Source organism: Gobio gobio (assembly GCF_949357685.1).
Source record: "Gobio gobio genome assembly, chromosome: 21".
Classification (NCBI taxonomy): domain Eukaryota; kingdom Metazoa; phylum Chordata; class Actinopteri; order Cypriniformes; family Gobionidae; genus Gobio; species Gobio gobio.
Window position 1 is genome coordinate 44404029 of NC_137117.1, and position 24668 is coordinate 44428696.

The following is a 24668-nucleotide window of genomic DNA, read 5'->3' on the forward strand; positions in this document are numbered from 1 at the left end:
AAATTTGTCATCAATTTTCCAGGATGAGTGGGAACCCTGCATAACTATTTGCATCTGATGGAGAATTATGACTGATTAAATGTTCCCCACAAATTCTGATAGACCTTGTTAAAAATATAAAAAGAATAATGATCAATGTCATGATGATCATCAGGCTGAATAGTTATTTTTTTGGCCATTTTCTTTGGTGTTGTAATGTGTACGTGTATCTTTTTTGAAAACGTATCCACAAAAATCAGTTGTTTCTTTCAATGATCTCACCGTTTTTTTGCAATCTCATTTTGTCTCTTGACTTTCTCTTCTTCAAATTCACGAATGTTACGAACTCCAATCTCTTTACAGAAATCCAAAAACACCTCATCCTCCACCTGGAATGAAAGACAAACACCAACATGACTGAAGATAGGTGATAAATTAAAATAAGGTAAAGTTGTTTTTAGATGACTCTGCGGTGTCCTACCAAATTCATACGGTCCTTCAAGTCTTTCATATCTCTCTCTCGTGACTGGACGATTCTCTTGATGTCATTTATGCGTGGACCAAAGTTAGCCAGTTCACTCTCCAGCTTTGACTTTTCCTGAAATCACCACAACAACTAGAGATAATTATCAAACATCTTATGAGAAACTTCCTTTTAAAAATTAAATTAATCTGAAATAAATGTTTGCTCGCTCTATGTATTTGTGTTTTTACAATTTTGTTGTGCATGAGTTTGCAGAGCACAAGGAAGCTTGATTTCAACCTTGAATTGAATTTTCAAAAAAAGACAAGTAAACAAGAACAAAACCAAATTACAAGCAGAAGCACAAATATTACAATACAATTAAAATACAAATAAAATACAGAGTGCTTTAAGGTTTTCGGGTACAAGAATACTACAGAAATTGAATACACTGAATGTTTCATTGTATAAATTAAATACAGATTTATTCTTGTTATCTTTTGTTATTTGATTAACATTAATTACACAGACAGCAGCAGGCATATTAGGCTGCTGTCGCTTTAAGAGCTAATGCATCGATCCAATATAATGATTTTAATTGAATTGTAACCTCAAGAACCGATTTGAATAGAATCGTGAGGTGCCAAAAGATTCCCGACCCTATCCAATAGTCCAATAGTGTCAGTGTAAATATTATTACTGAACATTAGGGACTTATTTTTGCATCCATTTTAAAAAGCAATAAGCAGTGTTTCTATGATAGCCTTGAAAGTTTGGAATGACAAATTGAGTAAGTACCTGCATGTTTAGGGACAGGTGTCTGGTTTTGGTTTGCTCCAGATCACTCTGAGAGTATTTGAGTCTCATCTGCAAACCATGAGCTTGAGACTGAACCTGACGCAGCTCTGCCTCCTTTCTCTTGGCCTTCATTTGTTCCTGATTAACACACAAACAATCAGTCACGGCACATCTAATCCCATAAAGACACTTCTAATTCAGCTTTACTTACTTTAAGCTCCTCTGTGAGTTTTTCCTTTCTGTCTTTCAGTTTATCAACGGCTTTCTCATCCCAGCGCCGAGCCTTAGCCTTCAGATCACTGGCGCCTCCGGAGATCACTCCAGACTTCTGGAACAACGTCCCATCTAGAGCCACAGTCTAAACAATACATAAAACAGAATCAACTACCAAATACAACATCAATTTTCTCATTTCCCACAAAAAGTGAGCAGTGCTTGTCTAAACAATAAATCACCAATTCTAGGGTGTTTTGGGTTGCTAAGGTGCTCAGAGTAGTCGCTGGGGTGTTACTGGCCTCAGTGAGAAAGTAAACTTCGGCAGGGCTCTACACTAACATTTTTCTTGAGGAGCACTTGTGCTCCTAATTAAAAAAAATTAGGAGCAGAGTCAAAAATTTAGGAGCACTTTCTGATCAATAACATGTATTCCAATTATAACTTTCCCATTACAGGACGATCTTTGTCCCTTTAAATTAATGTCCAGGGGAATTTTTACCATTATGAGAGCAATGTTTTCTAATCTTATTAAATGTATGCATCATCTTTTGTCAATTTCTTCATTTAAAATAGAATTTTTTTTTTTTAAATGTTGATTTAAACAATAAATTCATTTAGAGCAATAAGACACAACCAGACTGTTACCAATCAAATTAAATCAGCATCAAAAGTAGAAGTGGCGCAGAAGCTCAATCTGAAATTGTGTTTAGATACATTTACATGCAGCTCATGGGTAAATAATGTTGTATTAAGGTTTTAAATATAAGTTTTTGAATTTAGAAATAGGCTATGTACAATTTAAACTTAAACTTAGTTAAAATATTTATATTTTAAATAAAAAGTCCATGCAAAGTATAAATATGAAAATAAAACAGCCAGTAGGGGGCGTCAAGTCTATGTGGGAGTGATTCATTCATTCGTTCAAACGCAGAATCATTCGATCGAACCGCTTGGAGATGCACAACTGGTGTTGTTTTCATTTTCACGAAATAAACAGTATTGTGGCTAAAACGTTGTTACTTAATATCAACTTGTCTATTGGACTTTTGTACAAGATCAGTATCACATTTGCAATCATGCCAATACTCGGAGCAATAGCTGTCCGTAACTTTTGGCGCTCTGGCGCTAATAAACAGAACTGCGTGCATCTTGCGGAAGAACACTGCAGCCGGAGCTACTTCTCTCTATTTATGTCTATGACTTCGGACGTCCGTATTCTGACATTTTCGTCATCAGGAGGGTTCACGGATATCCGCACACCCCATCCGTGTGCAGCCCCATTTTTGAGACAGAGCAGACGGTGCGCGTACAACAGTGCATGCGCAATAATGAGAGTTCACCAGGTGGCAAAACGCACAGTACAGCGCACAGCGTGCAGTTGATCGAAGGAGGTGAAAGAGCGATTCAAAAACAACCCGCTTGAAGCAGGAGGAAAACACTACAATGGATGGCGAACTTGACAAGCATTCGTGCAAAGTTTGTGCATTGTTGTTTCTTCTGAACTACGTTGCAATGGTGGATCCACTACTTTTCCTTCTTCGATCCTGCTGAGCAAATGTCCGGTTGATGACAACTCAGTGCTGCCCTCCGATGTCTGGTAGAGTATTAAAAAAACAAATTGTACTGCTCTTGTACCCAACTCGGCCATCCATGGTTGAGTATACTTTGAGGACATGACTGTATGCTAGGGATGGCTCGATACCACAATTTTGTCTTCGATACGGTACCACAATCTAATACCGAAGTACCGATATTAAATCGATACCACACAGGGTCTGAATTTTGATGCGGGTATTGCGCATAATTTTACTCACTCTCGCAAGTTTTGGGTTTATGAAGCGGGAAATTACTGTAAATGTTTATTATTAAATTAATCAACAAAGATGATCACATCAATCAGTCATTTGGAAACTTTTTTGTAAGTAATTTCAGCATTACTGCGCGTCTCCATTCTCTCAAAATGAGCAAATTGCTTCTGGCTTTAAAAGACATCGCACCTGCTCAATAAAAGCATCTGCGCGCTCAGATTCAACACTTTTGCTTCCGTTGCGGGAGAGCTGATGGAAATCACTGCCCACGTCTTTTTAAAACTCGCCAATTTGAACATGCAAGCGATTTTAGAGCATTTCGTAATACATATGGGATGAGAGCTCTTTGAGAGAGTTTTCTTTGCGCTCATGCCAACAACAGACACACACACACACACACACACACAAGCCTAAAGAGCTCGCTAATTCCAAATTAAGTTGTTTTTCCTCAGTCAAATACACACTAAATTATGTCAAAAATGTCAATCTTTAGTGAGTCGTCACATAAACACAGTTGGTTATGTCTTTCGCAGATGTAAATAGTGCAATAGTGTGCGTGCAAATAATATTCGGTCTGAACGTCACTGGTTGAAACGATACGATCTTATGTATGTGCGTTAATCAGTGTTAAAAGAAAAATGTCTAAATTAGATCGTTTGAATTATGCACTCGCCTGTCGATCTCTTAATGTCTTAAGTCAGGAATTAAGTGACGATGCTTGGCAAGGTTTGATGGTTCTTCAGCAGTTTTATAAGCAAAGTAATTCCAAATTTCACGTCTACTCTCTTTATTAATGAGTTTTGTGCGTGTTGAGTGAGATTCAACTGCTGTATTCATCTTGTTCTGTTGCCACATTTGCCGGTTTCACGTCAGTTTGGGTAGCGCTGCCACCTAGCGGTGAACTTCGGAACAGCAGCATATACCGAAATGAGCAAAATCATGATATCGTACCGTTTGAAATAAAATATATACCGGTATTTTTCCAGTACCGGTATACCGCGCATCCCTACTGTATGCAAAGTCCGTGTATACAAGTCCGGTGGCGGAAATTGAAGTACACCTGGGGCTCATCTATGGACCATCTAATGCGTAATCCGCTCAAAACAAGGGAAACAGAGCTGATCTTGTGATTTTTTTTTTTTTTACCTTATGTCTGTACGGTCCCCCAAAGGCAATCCTGCGAGCATCCTCCACATTCTCACAGACCAAGGCGTTTCCACAGGCGTACTGCAGGGCCTTCTTAATATGTGGTGGCTCGTATCGAATTACATCAATCACCAATTTGGCACCACGCAGCTCACGTAGCTTCTCATCTGTGGGCTTGACCTGTAGCGGACATTATAATACATGAATCAACATGCTAAAGCACAACACATTCAGTGAAATAAATTCTAGTCACATCACCTCCAGGTAGTCCAGGGGCAGGAAGGTCTCAGGTTCGCCTCGCTGCTCTTTTATGTACTGGATACAGTCACGACCGGTCTTCTCGGAGTCCACAATGATAGCATCCATGTTTTTGCCCAGCACTTTAGTGACAGCGATCTGGAATTTCTTCTGTGTGGGCTGGCACAGGTCAATCAGTCTGCCATACTGGAGAATGAGGAGATCATACGTGAACATATAACTATATAAATACACATATAAAAAAGGTCTACACATCCCACTTAACTGACTGCTTTTTGTGATTGTAAAAAATTAAGCAATGAAAAGAAATCATATCAGAACTTCTGCACCTAAAAAATTACAGCCTACGCAACGCCATTGAAAACCAGTCACATTTCAGAGAAAAAAAAAGTAAAAAAAAAAAAACAACACTACAGAAGCCCTAAGAGGCCATGGATTATTATAATTTTCTTTCTTGTTTTCTCGTGATCACAACAAGTAAATTTTCTCGTGACGTCAACATAAGTTGTTTTCTCTGGATCACGACATAACAAAAGTTGTTCTCTAGGCCCCTTTCACACAGTGCATTAATTCTGAATAAATGCCATAAAACTGCCAGAGTGCCTTCTCTGTAAATACAAACACGTCCTGGGATTGATTCTGGATCACCCTGGAATGCTTTTAAGATCGAATCAGAAAAAAAATGCACAAGCGTGGTTGCTTAAAAACTTAAGAAACTGCAGAGACATTACACGTCACATCGTAGTAACGAGTTTTTACGGGATATTTACGGGATGTGTGTGAAAGCACGCACAGATCTCGGGAAAATCACTGGCAGTGTGAATGAACCAAAAATCAAACATTTCCGGGAAAAATCCTGGGACACATTATCAGTGTATTTTCTGGAATCTCTGTGTGAAAGGGGCTTAAGTTACACAACTGCACCAACAGGTCGTTTTTGGTCATTTTCACAAGTTTCATGGCCCACAGAATATCTTGTTGTACGAATATCTGAACATGCAATATATCAAAAGAAAGAACAGACCTGCTTTATTATAGCTTCATGCATTCTTTTGCATCAACACTTGAATGTGAGGGTGGAGTTAAGCACTGAACTGGGGTTTAGTTACCCTTTAATAAGGGTTAATCTATATTTAAACACTGAAGATTATGTAGTGATATTTTACATTTGAAATGCATACCTGAAAATCTAGTTTAGACCTACATGAATGTTTGTTCTGTTGTATTCTATATACAGTACCAGCCAAAAGTCTGGACACAACACTGGGAAAGTGTCTAAACATGTGACTGGTACGGTACTAGAATATACACAAAGAATATCGGCCGATATATCGATATCTGACTTTTTTTACTCCATAATATCAGGCCCCAAAAACCCATATCGGTCACGACCAGAGATGTATAAAGTACTAGAGACAGACTTGAGTAAAAGTACAAGTTCCTTATCAAAAAAGTGACTTGAGTAGAAGTTGAAGTGCTCTATAAGCACCACACTTAAGTAGAATTACTAAAGTATTCAAAATTTTTTGTACTTAAGTATTGCAAGTAGTTTATTTTAAAATGTGCTACTCAAGTACTGAAAGTAAAAGTACAAGTATTGTGTTATGTAGCCTAGTTATTAAAGAAAGTAGTCAAAAGTTTGAACATCATATTGTTTTTATTATTTCAAATGATTAAGCTAAAGGACAATCACAATGTTGGTAGGTAATTTTTCTACACATTGCCATATCAATAACCTGAAAATACTGTAGTTCATTAAGATTAAATCTTACTATAACCACTCTTACTAAAAAAAAAAATGGGGTAAGCACACTTATATTCTCATTTCAAGAGGAGTTCTGAGTAAATGATTTGTTTGTAACACTTTACAATATGATTTGACTTGTTAACATTACATTAGTTAATGTATTAGACTAATAACTAACATGAACTAACCATGATCAATACATTTGTTACTGTATTTATTAATCTTTGTTAATTTAAGTTAATAAAAATACAGCTGTTCATTGTTTGTATATGTTACTTCACAGTGCACATTAACTATGTAAACAAATAGAGAGCAATTTGAGCGCAAGACGCTCGTGTTGTTTTAAAGACAGTGAATGCGCGCGCACGCGGCTCTCTCTCTCTCTCTCTCTCTCTCTCTCTCTCTCTCTCTCTCTCTCTCTCTCTCTCTCTCTCTCTCTCTCTCTCTCTCTCTCTCTCTCTCTCTCTCTCTCTCTCTCTCTCTCTCTCTCTCTCTCTCTCTCTCTCTCTCTCTCTCTCATAATTGTAACGAGTAACGATGCAGCACATAAAAAAAATATCGGAGTAAAAGTATTAAACTCATCGAAAATATGTACTGAAGTAAAAGTGGAAGTAGGAGAAAAAAATAATACTCTTGTAAAGTACAGATACTGCCTTTTAGTACTTAAGTACAGTAGTGAAGTAGTTCTACTTCGTTACTATACATCTCTGGTCACGACTCTAATAATGATTGTAGTCTTAGTAACTGCGTCATTAGTTTACCTCACTGTGCCACTCAATGTGTATATATATTAATAAGAAATGGGATTTATGTAAAAGATGTGTATAATTTAACTTATAACAAGTGAGGAATCAAATCAATGGGTGTCTGAAGTAATAGTTCAGGCAGGGTTATGCAGTTAGTGATTCCAAGCTTGAGCGATTCCTCACCACTGATCCAGGATACAGCCTCTTGATGCTCTCCAGAATCTCAGCCTTACGCTGCTGTCTGCTGTTCTCCTGTCTGTCGATTCGAGCATCACCCAGCTGCTCCATCACCTGCAGAGCACACATCATACAGCTCAGCAAATAGAGCTTTTATTCATGGCATAGCCTTTCAATCCTCTCCTTCAGGTAGCGGTTCTATCAGTTATAGCATGATAATGTACAGCATGCTCATGCGCAAGCTCAACTTCCATAGGAATGATCTGAAAACACTCAGTGAAACAGGCGTAATAGACATAGCGAAATCGTTGTCATTTAGGAATAAGATTGTGTGGGTGTTTGAATTGAGATTGTGATCTTTTAACGATTAATCACGCAGCTCTAAAGTAGGGACAGAAAGCTCTCAGATTTCACCAAAAGATCTTCATTTGTCTTACGAGTTTGGAAGGACATGAGGGTGAGGAATTAATGACAGAATTTTCATTTTTGGGAGAACTAACCCCTACACGTCTATAGTAGGGATGCACGATATTGGATTTTTGCCGATATCCGATATGCCGATATTTTTCAACTCATTCTGGCCGATGCCGATTTCGATACCGATATATGTTTATTTTTTCCATTTGTTTGGAAACCACCATTTTGAGCAAAAAAAAAGTTTTCATTCTGGTTTCAGATTTCTGAGGTCTTACTAAAAGGATACTTGTTAAAAATAAATTAATGTTAATAAAGTTCTTTTTTACAATAACAGTATATTAAAAGCGCTGAAAATAACAATAATAAAGTCAGTAATTTTTCACCCCAGACAGATGCAGTTGTAACCTAAATATTTTATTTTTGGATTTAATGTTTGTTCACATGAAGTGGGGGTGGCATGGCATCAGCTGATGCTGTATTTAGCTTCAGATAAAAACATTCACAGTTATTTTAGAGCTCCTTGGATTATTTTTCATCACCCATTTCATAAAATTTTATTACAGATTAATAAACTGTATATAAAAGTATTTAATTTACAAGTGTCATGCTTGTGCTTTGACATCATTACTGCTTTATTTATTCAGAAAAAGTAGTAACTTCTATTTATTTGTGTATTCTACTTTTCATTTTATTACTGTAACAACAGCGCCTCCGCTAAATAGGCTATATAACATTCTCCCGGTCGGGCACTAGGACCTGGAGGAGCTTCAGCTGCTGTGGAGGCTGCTGCGCGCGCTATAGAGTGGGGAGACGCGATTGTGCTTATTTTGGGCTAGTTTTGTTGTGAAAACCTGGCAATTCTGCATTGATTCACAAATTCAAGGCAGCATTTAAAAACTGACAATATAAATCGCCAAACATGCAAAGCATTTGCTTGTTTCACTTGAAGAATGACCACACGTCTGACATGATCTTATCGCTATAGCAGTCCTTGCACACGTGAGTTATTGCAGGCGCATATCAACACGTTATCATATCGGCAAGGCATATCGGCATAATTTTTTCATATCGGTCGATGCAGATTTTTATATTTTAAGCGTTTGTCGGCCGATTCCGATGTCGTGCCGATAATATCGTGCATCCCTAGTCTATAGTAATCAAAAAAAAAAAAAAAAATAGAGTATCAAAATTAACTGCTGGCGGTTAATCCTTTTCCTATTTAATCACCCAAACTCTGAAAGAGAGTCTTCATAGCATTGTTCAGGAAGAAGGCACACTTTGTCAGTTTAAATCTATACCAACACATCTATACAAATAACACATCACATTTCTATAATTCAAATACGTTAAAGGATTGTTAGGCTGCATAAATTAGGTCAAACGGAAACAGGAATACTTTGCATAACACCTAATGTACTTGTTACATTGTAAGAAGAATGGCATCTACGCTAATATTAATCCCTCGGTTTATCCCGAGGTTAGATGTATCTGATCCGTTTCCAGATCAGATGGTGGACTTGCACCTAGACAAGACCACAACACAGCCCTGATTGTCAGCAGTGATCCTGTCAACTAGATAATCGGCACAGATTCTCAGAAAAACCCCACAAGAACCCGACATGTCCTCTGCACAGACCTATGACCAACTTCATCTCCATACTGGCGTGATGAATCTGATCTTCAAGCGAAAGGAACTGGATGAAATATTTGAATGCTACAGATCCACAATCTGATTTTTGACTTGTGATGCAGCCTGAAAGTCACATCAGATTTGTTCGTTGGCCAGAGGAGAACTGTGGTTTTGCCACCCCTCAACCCCCTCTCTTTTGTTGATACAGGCAGGATTATTCATTTATATTTTACACATTTTATGTTTATTTTGTCCATCGTGACAACTTCTTTTTTGTTTGATTGTTTTTCCCTCTTTCAAAAACTACTATCAATCACTCCCATGTAAAACACCAGAGAGGATCAACCATTTGGTTCTGTTGAATTACAAATGTATACATTGTTATATCTAGGTTCAAATGTAATAGACTATAACTGAAAACATTATCTATATTTGTGTTTTACATTTTGAAGTAAACTTGAGGCAATTCTAAGGAGATTACGTCAGACCGTGTAAGTTTTTGAGACATTAAGTATTTTGTCTTTATGCACTTCCTGACTATTTACCATGACAAGTTTAGAGCAATACTGCCTGAGTGATTGGATTAGCATCTATGCATTTGAATAGTTATGATGATTAGGAGTAGGTGATACTCTGTCTGGGCAGGTTTTCCCAAAACCTGTATATTTAATTAACATGCTTTGTTCAACCTCAATGTAAATCCCTCCCCCTTTGGAATGTATATAACCTATCAGGTGTACTGTTAAATCAGACTGTTTTCGGACGAACTGCAGCACAGAGAGTTCTCATTAAAAGAATCAGTTCTGTCTTGATCCGACGTCTCCTGGTCTATTCTTCAAGAAACAACTGAAGTTCACAACAGTTCCTTCTGGAGACTGAACTAAAACTAAAAAAATGACAGCTGCATATTTGCTGAATGCCAATTGTATGTGAAAGTATTTTAACGTTCGACTCTTTCAAATTTTACCTGGTTAAGCTCCATGTTGATCTCATCTATTCTTCGTTTGGCCTGTTCCACCTCTTCTGTGAGCTCCTCTTCCATCCTCTTCTGCTCATCCAGAGACTGTCTGGAGGGCAGAAAAACAAAAAACAAAAACAAAAAAAGCGATGAGAAAGAGCGATGATGCACAGACACTAACAGCTGTCTGCCAGATCAGATGTGGCTTTGTGATGTATTTGTATCAAGTGTGCTGCACAAGTCCTGAAAAGTCAAGCCAAAATGTTTTTGATCAGGTGGCTGGACGCAGCGTAGGTCATAAACCCTGCCCTCTCCATGTATTCTAATGGAACTTGAGACAAACTAAACAACTAACTAAAAAGATAGTTTTTTTTGTTTGTTAATGAAGCAATAAAAACTAGGGGTGGGAGTAAAATGTGATTCTTAGATGCATTGCGATGCGGACGATTCCGAATCGATTCACAAATGTAAAAAAAAAATAGATTTTCTAAATGTTGATAACGTAATATTGACGGAAAGCAAAAGGCTCAACTCTGTGGGCCATCTGTGGCGTGCACATAACAGAGACGCATGATAGCTGAGCAATAAATCTGACCGGCACCCTCTGCATTAAAAGCTAGCGTATGAAGTTGAAGGGGAAAATGACCAGGAAAAGAGCCACACTTTATGCAAGTTGTCAAACTAAACTTCCAACGCTCGGTTGTATCGGTAACGTTAGTTGCTGCCAACCAGACAACCACAAACTCAATCGCAATTTTGATTGATTTGCGTCCGTATTCTCTGCAGATGTTAATTTAGTGTTCAGATGTTCATTTCATAAAGGCTGTTTTCGATTGTGTTATACAGCAAAAATATGTCTGTGCTCAGGATTTAGTTAAGTCATAAGTCTTAGACTTTTATTTATTTGTATATAAGAGCGGCTGGATGTTACTAGTTATTCAGAATAGTCCACAAGCATTACTTTTGTATGAGACCTGCTGGTACAAAATTCTATATTTTTTAATAAAAGCTGTGATTTTGGTACAGCAAAATGTATATTTTATTGTCCGAAGGATTATATTGCTCATTGCACATAACAGGAGGTTATTACTTTATGTTAGTGATTGGTTATTACTTTATGTTAGTGATTGGTTATTACTTTATATTAGTGATTGGTTATTACTTTATGTTAGTGATTGGTTATTACTTTATATTAGTGATTGGTTATTACTTTATGTTAGTGATTGGTTATTACTTTATATTAGTGATTGGTTATTACTTTATGTTAGTGATTGGTTATTACTTTATGTTAGTGATTGGTTATTACTTTTATGTTAGTGATTCAGAATATGCTGAAGTCTGTTTTAATTTACTACAAGTATGCTGCTACATACACTTTTCCTGTTGTTTTTTTTTGCAATGTTGGGACCAGGGATGCACCGAATCCAGGATTAGGGTTCGGATTCGGCTGAATATTGGGCTTTTTGACAGGGTTCGGTTTCTGTCGATCCTCAGAATTTTTTTCCACTGAACCCGAACCCTAGGCTTGCACCATGCGCGCTCCGCTGGTCGAACGTAATGACGCCTCGTTGAAAGTGAAAATGGAACTCATGAACAGAAAACGTGGCAGTATAGCTACTTTAAGTCAAAAGAAGACGATTCAAGTCGAGCTACATGTTCAATTTGCAATGCCGATTTGTCTCGTGATGAAAAGGACCCTAAACAACAGCCGCTGTTAAAACATTTGCGTATGAAACATCCAAAGAATACGAGTTGTGCATGAAGGAATCTACAGACAGCAGCCAAAATGTATTTTATTTTACCTTGCAAACAGCCGCATATAGATCAGATAAAATATAAATAAAAAGAATAAAATACATAGGCCTACACTAAATATTTTTCACTTAATTACCAAATTAAGATTTTTTTTTTGTCAAATAAAAATAGAAGGCCTAGGCTACCTCAATCCACACCATGTATGTTTTTTGTTTGTTTGTTTTTTAAGTAACATGTCTAAGTGATGTGGGTTAGTCTGGAGCACAGTCTGTTGACAGTTAAACCCGCGGAAGAAAACAACCTCTCAATCCTTCTGTCTCCGCAGCGCGCGCCTCGGCTGACAGCGCGCGCTCCTCCTTTTTAACATTTAAACCGTTTAACTGGTAGTATTAATCGGTCAAAGTTCTTACTTTCGGTAAACGGTTAAATGGTCAATAGCATCCCTACACTGCTGTGGACGTTGTTTACTTCATTAATGTGTTTACTGTGATAATGGACTGAGGATGGCAGTATGATTCGGTATTCGGCCGAATCTTAACTAGTGGATTCAGTATTCTGCCGAATCGTGAGGTGCTTAGACATTCCCACCCCTAATAAAAACGGGAGTGGGAAGTAATGATTGATATCTTGTAAAATAAAACAAAACTTTCACAAAACGGACCTTTATACTGTTAAAATAAAAACATGGAAGAAACATTGTAACTAGTATATTTCTGTCAAGTTAAACCAAACTTATATTTTGACGGGTTGGCGAGAAGACCTTTGCGTTTCATGCAGTGACTCTCACAGCGGCCCTGGAGATGAAGTTCATGCATTCATGTCCTGATATAGTGAGACGGCAGAGGCTAAAAACACAGCGAGTCCCACGCGTGCTGTAGTGTGTGTGTGTGTGTGTGTGTGTGGGGTAAATGAAACCTCGCGCCTGCGGCATTCATTCACACAGGGACATGCATGTCTTTTTGCGGTTTAATTATTCACAGACACTAGTCTACATCATGATTTGATTTAAGTGTACTGATCTGCTTTATGTTTATTCATAAAAAATTGGGGAAAATTCTGTGAAATTCCACGTTATACAGTAAATTACTTTTCTGGATTTTCGGGAGGAGATTGCTTTAACGTTAACTTCTACATTTCCATAATCGTTTATTTTAAACCCACATAATGAGTAGTTCTGAAGTAAACTGTACTAACCAACACTGCCTCCACTTCACACTCACTACTGCACAGACTCTGCCCCGAATCAGCGCCAAATTAAGACATTGACAGCTTCACTTTTCTAAATGAAAGAGTCAATCCATATTTTTTTACAGTCTATGGTTTGTACCTGCTGGTGGTGATGTAGTCCTCTAGCTTCTCAATGCGTTTCTGGTTCTCCTCAATTTCTCTGATCTTCTGCTTGATCTTGGCCTATAAGTAAGAACAATCACATACAAATCAAGCTGCTCTGTTTGCTTATCTTCAGTTAATAAATTAAGTTTGCGGAAATGTTTTGCACCTCTGTTTCTATTTTCTTCCTCTCCTCCAGGTCCAGACGGTCCTGGTCAGCTTTCTGGTCTCTGTTGAATTTCTCTAGCTCTTGAGCCAGCGTAGCAGCTCGCTTACTCGCCTCCTCCTTCAGACGGTGATATGCCTTAACCTGAACACAAACAATGACCGCAGTATTATTAAATAAAACATTTATTATTGCATGTTAAGGAAGCTGTTATTTAACCATTTTCAAGGCAATGCCAGTTTATGCTTTACCCTGGTAAAAGTATACTTTTACTATGCAAAACTAATGACCTTTGACTATGCAATGAGATGAGCGCTCTGTTTAAGTCCCAGCTGGCCCTGGTAAGACGTGTTCATAGCTGACCATAGGGATCTGTGCAGTTTTAACAAGGACATGCATTTAATTTTGGTCCAAAAATAACAAAAACTAAGACTTTATTAAGCATTGTCTTCTCTTCCGGCTTTGTTTGAATCCGCGTTCTCGACGCCACAGTGACGCTGCAGACGTAAGACGCTGTGACGTGTTATCTGGTTATCTTTGGCGATTAGGGCATCCGGGACATGCACACTTACGCACCATTTTAAAAAAAATATAGCAATACAAACAATGTAGAACAGCTTGTTTACAGCGTGCGTCTCCCTCAGACTACAAACGAAGCTCTGTCGCACCAGATAACACGTCACAGCGTCACTGTGGCGTCGACAACGCGGATTCAAACAAAGCCGGAAGAGAAGACAATGCTTAATAAAGTCTTCGTTTTTGTTATTTTTGGACCAAAATGTATTGTCGACGCTTCAAAAGAGTCTAACTAACCAAATGATGTCACATATGGACTACTTTGATGATGTTTTCATTACCTTTCTAGACGTGGACAGCAAAGTGTGCATACACTTACATTCACAGGACTGAAAGCCCTCGGACTAAATCTAAAATATCTAACTGTGTTCCGAGGATGAACGCAGGTCTTACGGGTGTGGAACAACATTGGGGTGAGGCATTAATGGAAGAAATTACATTTTTGGGTGAACTAACCCTTTAACTAAATTGAGTGACAGCTTTTTAGTGATTATAAAGGAAGCACTCTTTGCACGCTTTCTGCCAAGCTAAAGCGATCATCCAGTAGCCTGCCCTTGCTTTCCAGATAAAATTAACAGTCATTTATCTGGAGCATTTATGCTGGGATGTGTAGGTGGGAGTGGGAGAAGGAAACATGTGTGGGAGCGGGACTGATAAATCCGCTAGTCTAAAGCCCTTTATCAGATGTACCTGGTTCTCTTCCAGCTGTAGATCTTGTCCTTGACTTTGAGCCTCCTCCTCCATCCGCTCCTCAAACTCCTGTCTGGCCATCTCCACTGCCCCCTGCTCACGGTCCAGCTCATCCATGTCTGCCTTGCGTTTTTTGTAGCATTTCTGGGCGTTCTGCAGTGATTTACGAGCAGCCTCCAGTTTCTTTATCTTGTGAGCAGTATTCTCCTTGGCTTTAATGTACAGAGGCCTCTTCTGATTGAGATCTGCATCCTTCTCCCTGTCAATATGTCAAACAAAATCAATGGACACTTTACAACTAGCTAAGCACTAATCCTGCCTTATCATATGTGATCATTTAGAGATCTCCAGACTACTTTACATCTCCTTAGCCCTGATAAGTTCCACAAGAGCTCAGGGCTCTACATTTTTGTTTGTCTTTAAGATACATTTCCACAGTTGAACCCAACTGATAGGGCAAGATTATACATAACCAATGATTGCTTACTCTCGAACAGAAGTCTCTAATATGCCTTATGTGAAGTTTTCATGTTTGCGTACTGTTATTTGAGTGTTGATTATTATACCTAAAAATAAATAGCAACTGAATTTAGGCTAATAGTTTGGTCTCTGTTTAATATTAATGTGCAAGTAAAGGCTCCCTATATATAGTTTACAGCAATATCTTCAATAAACTTTTAGTTATCATTTAATTCATTTAAGGACAGACACTTTTTTTCCCCACTAAATCACTGTTTAATAAAAAATAAATAAAAAGCAATTTTGTAAAACTGCTGTACCGAACCGTGACTTCAAAACCGAGGTACGTACCGAACCGTCAGTTTTGTGTACCGTTACACCCCTAATATATATATATATATATATATATATATATATTATATATATTCCACCAAATTTATCAATATCTTTGTAAAACGCCACAGCTTTTTAAATATCTGAACGTACACGCTTAACATCGGTCAATCAAGCATTAGACTATGTTATGATATGATAATCAAGCACTATTTAAATGATAGAACTTTAGTAGTTAGAACTAAAACTGTTGGTAACCATGAATGAATGCTTGTCATTTAACTGGACTTTGGACTGGTGGTGGTGCTTAAGATATTGTTGGTGTTTCTGTAAAAAAAATAGATGATAGTAGTCAAGTCAACTTTATTTATATAGCGCTTTTTACAATGCAGATTGCTTCAAATCAGCTTCACAGTGTTAAACAGGAAAATAATGCAACAGAATTTTTCTCCGGAGAAAACGGTGATGTCATCAGCTTATTTAAATTATCATACAGTGACAATGTGGGCATATCAGTAATTTAGTTGATGTATTTAATTTAGTTTAGTAATTAAATTTATTTGGATATTTAGTTGAAAATTTAGTGTCCCCAACAGGGCAAGCCAAGCCAGAGGCGACAGTGGCAAGGAACCAAAACCCCATCAGGAGCAGAATGGAGAAAAATAAACCTTGGGAGAAACCAGGCTCAGTTCTCCTCTGGCCAAATAACAAACAGCGTATGATTAATGTTCTGGCAACTTTACAGGTAATAGTAATTATATTATATTATTAAAAGATAACAATAATACTACTAATACTACTACTAATAACAATATACAACGCACTAAGGATTGATGAGCTAATGGGTTCATGAATATTAATCACGTTGACAGCATTCGCTCAAACCGATTTGCTGAAGTCAAAACAGGGACAGGAAAAGATGAGCGCCAGCCAATGAGATTGCCGTTTACGCATTAGTTCCGCCCACTAACGGGAAAAAAACGGCACATCTTCTGCTTGCTCTTAAAAGCTGAATAATTCCAAATGAACTCCGTTATTTTAACAGGAAAATACAACAAAGAATATTGTTAATATTGTTGTTGCGTCGATTTTGCGTGATTTTTCGATTTTAGTTCTCTTTCTCTCTCTCTCTCTCTCTCTCTCTCTCTCTCTCTCTCTCTCTCTCTCTCAGCAAAGCGAAGTTCTTCACACTAGAGTTTACGGTACGTCATGAGCTGATCTGAAATCATATAGATCGCGTGACGAGAACAAAACTCTCAAGCGCTCAATCAGAGTGTTCAGCAAGTAAAAATATATCTATGCTAAACTTATTCTTAGCATCTAACACACACTGGCGAGTAAAATCTGAGAATTTATTAGCCAATGGCCAATGATATATATTATTTAATCGCCCAGAGTGTGGATTTACTCGCATATGCGAGTGTTTTACTCGCATTGTAGAGGTTGTACATTTAGATCATGATAACCAGTGGTGGGCTAGTTACTGAAAATTAGTAATTAGTTACAGTTACTTCTTTTAAAAGAAATTGAAGTACTTTACCAATTACTGTAATTGTAAAAGTTATTAGTTACTAGGGAAAGTAACTCTTAAGTTATACTTTTATGCAACATAGCCTGTATGTTTTTCCGTCGTCTCCTTTCGAGTTCACATGCACAAGCTTAAGCGAAAACAACTCAAAACTAGGCAAGAGAGACGCATTAAAACAACAGGTGTTAAACAGGGACGTGTCTCTCTTGTCTACTTGTGATCCGAATGAACCAAAACGCATTAATACCAGGAGTGAACAGGGCCTCAGACTCACTTGATCTCCTTCTCAATCATCTGTTGGTCTCTCATCATTCTGCCCAGCTCCTTCTTCTTGTCTTTCAGCTCATCCTCCACACGGTCCATGCGTTTCCTGTCCTTATCGATCTCTTTGTTGCGGTGGGCGAGCTCTCGGTTTAGTTTCTCGATCTCCGATTCGTTGTGGTACAATTTAAAGAGCTGTAACTGTACATGAGCGCGCACCACCTCGTCCTTCAGCCGCTGGTAACGCTCGGCCTGCACACAGCACATGGAGAACACAGCTCAGATTATAAACATCTCTGCCTTTAGCTTTTCTAACACTCAAACCTATTTCTACACGGAGAAAAAAAAAAGAAGATTTACTAGCATGACTACATTAGGAGCTCACCTCTTCTTTCTCCTGCTTGGCTTCTTTTCGTTCAGCAGCGATGTTTTTCTTCCGATGGTAGTTGAACTGCGTGTCCTCCTCTGCCTTCACCATTTCTTTCTTGAGTCTGTCGTACTCTTGAGCAAGCTCTCCAGAGCGAGAAATCTCTTCAAACAGAGCAGTTCTCTCTTTGGGGTTCTTCATTGCAATCGACTCGACCGCACCCTTTGGGGAAAAACACCATAGACATTTACACTTAGCTACTTTCTGTATGTTCTAGTTTATGACCTAATCTGACCTGTAACTATAGTTATAAAAAAATCCTACCATCGGAGTTTAAACTTGAAGCACAAGCTTCATGTTTTTGTACGTTTTTGCTTGCTAAACCTAAAGAGACCCTGAAGTGAGTGCAAAGAAGAAGAAAAAAACTGAACGCTAAGGATTTTTTCTACTGAGCCAGTGGTTTAGATTTTTAGTTGCCCTGCCAAAATTTGGCAAAACAATTTTTTGTTGTTTTTTAACCCATGTAACATTGTATGTAACCAAAACTTAAGATACCAGTGACAGGGTTGCTTGCTGCAGTCTTTAGTTAGGGTGTAATGTTGCTGTTTGAGCAAAGACAACATCTGCAAGTTTCAACACTCAAAGTTCAAAGCAAAGGGAGATATTTTCTTCGAAAGAAATAGCTTTTTAAGGACTTCAACGAATTATTAAGGGGCAATATTTGCCACCTTAAATTGATTTTCAGCTATATATGAGCATTTTTCTAAACTTATTAGACATACTCCACCTTTACAAAGTGACAAATATAAAGAAGCTCTAATAACCTGAAAGACGAGGAAGTTTCTGGCCTTGATGAGGATTCCCAGTTTCTCCAGTTCTTCACTGTAGTCAGCCAGACCCACCACTTTACTATTGATGCGGTACTCTGATGAGGAACCTACACAAGACATGAACCGTTTAGATATGAATGCAGTTAAAATGAAAAGTCATAAAAGTATTCCACAAAAAAAAAAGTCTACTGTGTTTTCAAATTACCTACTTAAAGTACAACAAAGCTGCAACAATGTTTTGCAGAAACACACATAAGTGTTTGATATCTAAATGTCTGACCTTTAATTTTATTTTGACCTTATTGGAATCGATAAGCAGAACTGCGAAAAATAAAACGATACTCAAACCTATAGTGCCGCCTTCTACAATTTGGTATTGAAAAAGCACAACATAAGGCTTGAAGAGTGTGTGAAGTACCTATGATGATCCTGGAGAATGTAAGGTCCTGTCCACTGTCCTGCTGGTACACCATGCTTACAAATGCTCGGTTAGCTGCAGGTTTACCTACTGGAGCTCCATGAATCAAATCCTTCAAGGTTTTCACACGCAAGTTACTGGTCTTCTCAGCCAGAACAAAGCTGATAGCATCCATGAGATTGGATTTGCCTGATAATAAAAAGATTTCATTAGATAAACATTAAAAAAAATGTGATTATGCTAAAACTAGATTTGATTCAGAATCACAAGCTCTTCATTCGATTCAGATCTTGATTTGATATTTATGAATTTGGATATATCAGGTACAGTTAGGGCTGGGTATCGTTCAAAGATTTTCGATATCGATACATTGATTCCGATACTGGTTCCTGAATGACATTTTTTTCAATAATGACACTTGTTTTAACAAGATTACGTCACCTCAAAAAAAAAAAACGATGGTTTTATTTCTTCAGTTTGTTGACTTTTAAAGACTCAAAGACTCATATATAGGGTACTGGGGGGCGGAATAGTGTTGTCACGATACCAAAATTATGATTTTGATATGACACCAGACTAAAATACCTCGATACCGATACTAAATCGATACCACGGCCAAAAAACACCCCCAGTAAAATAATTGAATAATATGACAACAGAACTTAATATTCATTGTCTTATATTTTTTTCTAACTAAAAACTCATATTTTGGGCAGTTTTTATCACGCTGATTTCATTTCAAGTGTTCGTTTTGGTTTTTCAAGTTTAGTTTTGGTTAGTTATTTGATGCTATAAAAACAGGGGGTGGTCACTATTGACAGCTTCTCTGAGTGAAGTCATCAATGAGGCAGTACCTGACTTTTTTCTGGATTTTCGGGAGAAGCTTTAGCTTTATTTTCTATATTTCCATAACTCTTTATTTCACACCAACATAATGAATTGTTCTGCATCTGCGAGTGTGTGGGTGGGCTTTTGATATCGCGGCTCTACTTCCTGCTCTCTACAGTGCAGACTCCGGTCCCGAGTCTTTTCTTCAGCGGAAGATAATTAAGTATATATTGTTATTGTTATATATATATATTGGGGTTACACACTACAGCCTCACATGCGAACCGCTTCCCTGGGCGAAACCGCCGTAAACTGATGTTTTTTCCACCACAGCCAATCATGCTGCATGCTGTTGACAAGATTAACCCCTTAGGTGTCGGAATTTGGTATCGAACAACAGGACCTTTTACGATACTCGATAGTAACGAGGAAATTCAGTCGGTACCTAAAAAGTATCGAAATCGATACCCAGCCCTAGGTACAGTACACACACATTTTTCTTAACCCTCTGGTCCTCTTCGGTCAAAAATGGCAGAATTTTTTTTAACAAAATTGTCTTCATCGGAATAGGATGTCACTTTGGATATGTTTGGGTCGGAAAAAAAAAAAGTCACACTTGGCTCTTTTGCAGTCAAAAATGACCGACATAGAAATTAATGGGAAATACGCAAAAATACAAAATCTCAGAGAATCTTTTGGTGATAAAAACCACAAATCAGTCATGATGCAGAAAAAAAAAGTGCACAGCAATGAAGTCAGTTTTTCTTTATTTACTCCCAGCAGATGGCACTAATCTAGCTTCAAAAAATTGGATTTTAAATGCCTTGTCTATTTTAACATGGAATATTGCTTTAATTGAAAAAATATATTAAAATAAATAAATAAATAAGTATTGCATAGTATCATAAAATACACTAAAAATTCTAAATAACAATAATAAAAATATATTATGTAGGTTTGCCTGTGGGGGGGGGGCAATATAATATATTTTTTATTGTTATTTAGAATTTTGAGGGTATTTTATGATACTATGCCATATTTATTTATTTTAATATATTTTTTCGACCCAAAAAAAGAAGACCAGAGGGTTAAGAAAAAAAAAAAACTCAATCAAAGCTGTAAACTATACAGGGAACCCTGTCAGTATATCATTCACTACCAAAAACAAGTCTCACCTTAATATAAGTGGTACCTTGTAAAAAAAAAATGCATCTGTGCATAAGTCAAGTATTCATTCCCCCTTCTTTGGGGGGAAAAAGCTTTGGCACATATTTTAATTTTTTGCTGTTGCACTGATTACGTGCATTATGAAAATGTTAAAAATTACACTTGAAAACAATGTTCGGGAACGTTTATTATATGTGAATTTGTGTGGATAGTTTTTAATTATACTGACTCATTATAACTTTCAGATATCAGGTGTCCTTTATGCTCTTAAATGGCACCTGATTGATGCATTTAACTTTAAAATGTACAACATTTTCTCAAGAATGGGAATTTAACCAGACCAGGGGCCTGTACCATGAAGCCGGTTTAGCTGCTAGCCAGATATGTTTAAGCTTAGTTTGTGCCAATCCTGGGTTTTAGGTACCATTAAAGTGGTTTGGCTCCAGGGCAGGTTATGTTCTGGATAAGACATCTCAAACTGAAACTGGACCAATCAGCTGTGAGCAAAGTGACACGCCTCTGATGCAATAAAGCCACTCCCCCTGTTTCTACTCCAGATTAAACGTCACTATAGCAAATGGTTTTTAAAGGCTAAAGCGTCTGGCTTTTAACAATGCTTATTTATAATAATAATACTTTTGAATGATTTAGATATAATTAGGGGTGCACCGATCCGACTTTTTCAGTCCCGATACCGATACCGATGCCTGGGCTTTGTGTATCTGTCGATACCCGATACCGATCCGATACTATTGTTGAATTAATAATAAACTGTATATCTTCCACCTTATACCTTCCTTGAAGAGACTAAAGGCACCAGACTTTACTAACTAAACATAACTAAGACAAAATAACAGATGAATGTAAAGTGTTGAATTCTTATTAATTTAAAAAACAATTGTGCTTTCAAATCTAAAATAGAATGTAATCAAACTTCTTTAAATAAATAAAATGTAGCAGTGGAAACAAAAAACAGTCAAACATACAATAGTAATCTGACAGTTACCAAACATTTTTTACACTACAGATAATTGTTTTGGTATATAATCATATCAATATTAAAAAGTAGCATTACAAATGAACAAATAGTCTTAATTTTCTGCCATATGCAATTTAATAAAAATGATCAGCTAGCTAATAACAACTTTGTTCTGGTTTCACCTCACTCCAGATTAAATGATTGTAGGCTAGGCCTATTTATTTTACTACACATTGTCAACAGAAATAAGCTGAAATACTGTCGATAATTAAAAATAATTCTTACTACCCACTCTTGCTTAATTGGGTAAGCACTTGTGTTCTCATTTCAGATGCGTTCTGAGTAAATTAATAAACTGATTCATGAGTTCAGTGTTGGACAGATCAGTTGTTCTGGCCAGTCGTTAAAATGATTCGGTTCAAATGAGTCATCAGGTCACGAATCGGACATTAGCACACGCGTTGTGTGCGAATCCCGTCTGTTAGAACATCGCGAAAGATGTCAACACAAAGAAAACACTTCATAACTGAATAAAATTTGTCTCCCGTTTATTGAAAGTATGCTTTATGTCAGCTGGTAAGAGAAGAGGCAATGTTTTTTGAGCGCAATTCACAACCAGCGATATTTCAAGGACAAATTTGTCCGAATGTGTCACGTGCAACATGGTTTCGGTCTTCCGACCTTTTGATTTGGATTAATATGTGAAATATGAGAGAGCTAACGCTGATTATTTTGAAGACCCAGAGAGTGTGCGCGGGGGAGGAATTCTCAGATCGGTCTCTCTGTCACTCAGTCACGAGCGCAGAATCTGTTCTACATCGCTCGTAAATCACAATAACTCATCAAATTAGGCTTTGGCGGCCGTCAAAAAATGTTCAATGCAGGAAAAACCCTGACTTTGCAGTAATACCACCTCCCCTCGAAACATTTAAGTTACTTTGCAGACATTGCGAACTAGTTCGCGTGGCAAGCGTGAAATATCTCCACACAGCCGAGTCTCTTCTAGCATGCGACACACGTGAAGCTGACGAATGACGTCGGTTCTGCTGCGACGGAAAAAAACACCTGGATCGGCTTGTGGATCTGTTCATTTTTCCGATCCCCGATCCAGCTATTTTGTCAGTATCGCGGCCGATATCCGATCCTAATATCGGATCGGTGCACCCCTAGATATAATTTATGTAATTATACCCTTATATATTTTAGTTAATCAATCATTAATAGGCACTTAGTTAAAATTAATATTAATAGCCTATATAAAGGTCATACAAATAAGCTTTAAAATCAATAAATAAAGCTATAAAAATGACTACATGTGATCTTAAATGTTCAATTCTCTCTATATATCAACTAAACTAACTTCATAACTTTTACTTGCATTGACGTTTAAGATATTTCTTCAAGTTATCCTCTTTCATAGACAGCTCTTTTCTTCCGGTCTATTTGTTTAAATTCTTAATATTTTTCAATCATGTAATATTCTGCAGAAGAGAGAAATTAATCTCAGTTGATCCACAGCGTGTGATTGGCTGTTCACTGCTGATGTCACAGCTCCTAAACTCCGGATCAAAGCCTGAGTTAACAGAGAAAGCTGATGATCAGCATCATGGGACCAACAAAGCCTGAATAGATTGGTTTGGTTTTGTCAACTCAAAACTAATCCTGTAACCCTGAGTTTGTTAAACTACCATCATGGAACAGGCCCCAGGTCCACCTACCAGTCTCACAAAATCCTGCAGGAAACACTGATAATAATAATAATAAATTATAATTTTGACTGAAAATCAGTATATGTGGCCTATGATAAATCAGGTGGTGAGATTTTTTTAAACTGATCACTTTATTGGTACTGAAAGAGGTCCGAGTTACTTCATGTAAAGAGTCCAGCCTAGTGTAAACACGCATTTACACAACATTTACAACGAGTTAAACCGTTCAAATCTGTGAAAACACGTTCTTCATATGCAGCTTTTATCACCCTTTACAGTGCAAAGATGGGTTTCATTGATACCGATTTTATTTGATTGGTAAATAGTGTCTTACTACTTTAATGAACTATTGATTGAATTGTGAAGGATTTGACATAAAAAGATGATGGGTAACGTTAACTTACATCTAATTCACGCAGTTTGCCTGACGGTTAATTAAATGTAACTGTTCAGTGTTTGTTAAAATTGTTATTATTATTATTATTATGAGCGAACATCTTACCTGATCCATTCGGCCCAATAATCGCTGTGAACTTGTGGAAAGGCCCGATTATCTGTCTGCCTTTGTAAGACTTAAAGTTTTCAATCTCTATTAACTTTAGGTAGCCCATGGCGAATAACTTGTTCCGAAGAGTTTAATAAAAAAAATTAAAATGTGAAGCTGTTCTGAGCGCCGAATGCTAGCACGGAAAAGGGAGGCGGGCTAGCATCAACGCGGAGAACGACAAATACATTCAAAGACAGACTAATATATCTCTAAAATAACATGCACTTCAAAGCAGAACAACACTAAAATTAAACTACAATATAATTGTGATATTCGTAATAACACAACTAAAAAAAGCGGCCGTTAAATCCCGCTGCAGCGCGCGCGATCGCAATGGCTGTTCCATAAACACAACACATATCGCGAGATGACAAAACTCTCTC

The 24668-nt window shown here is 37.5% G+C and overlaps 1 protein-coding gene across 1 annotated transcript in view; it reads right to left on the minus strand.

Annotated features, from left to right (window-relative positions):
- The window catches only part of LOC307117185 (structural maintenance of chromosomes protein 1A), a 44190-nt gene extending 19522 nt beyond the window's left edge, over positions 1 to 24668 (minus strand). Inside the window, exons 1-16 of the mRNA XM_079801956.1 lie at positions 24241 to 24668; positions 19056 to 19244; positions 18632 to 18744; positions 17826 to 18029; positions 17454 to 17692; positions 14860 to 15118; positions 13597 to 13737; positions 13426 to 13508; positions 10353 to 10452; positions 7345 to 7452; positions 4669 to 4854; positions 4411 to 4590; positions 1452 to 1598; positions 1241 to 1378; positions 461 to 577; positions 262 to 368 (exon numbers count right to left, since the gene is read on the minus strand). Coding sequence (XP_079658082.1) covers positions 262 to 368; positions 461 to 577; positions 1241 to 1378; positions 1452 to 1598; positions 4411 to 4590; positions 4669 to 4854; positions 7345 to 7452; positions 10353 to 10452; positions 13426 to 13508; positions 13597 to 13737; positions 14860 to 15118; positions 17454 to 17692; positions 17826 to 18029; positions 18632 to 18744; positions 19056 to 19244; positions 24241 to 24349 — 2420 coding nt within the window. The 5' untranslated portion in view covers positions 24350 to 24668. The remainder of the gene's footprint in view (positions 1 to 261; positions 369 to 460; positions 578 to 1240; positions 1379 to 1451; positions 1599 to 4410; positions 4591 to 4668; positions 4855 to 7344; positions 7453 to 10352; positions 10453 to 13425; positions 13509 to 13596; positions 13738 to 14859; positions 15119 to 17453; positions 17693 to 17825; positions 18030 to 18631; positions 18745 to 19055; positions 19245 to 24240) is intronic.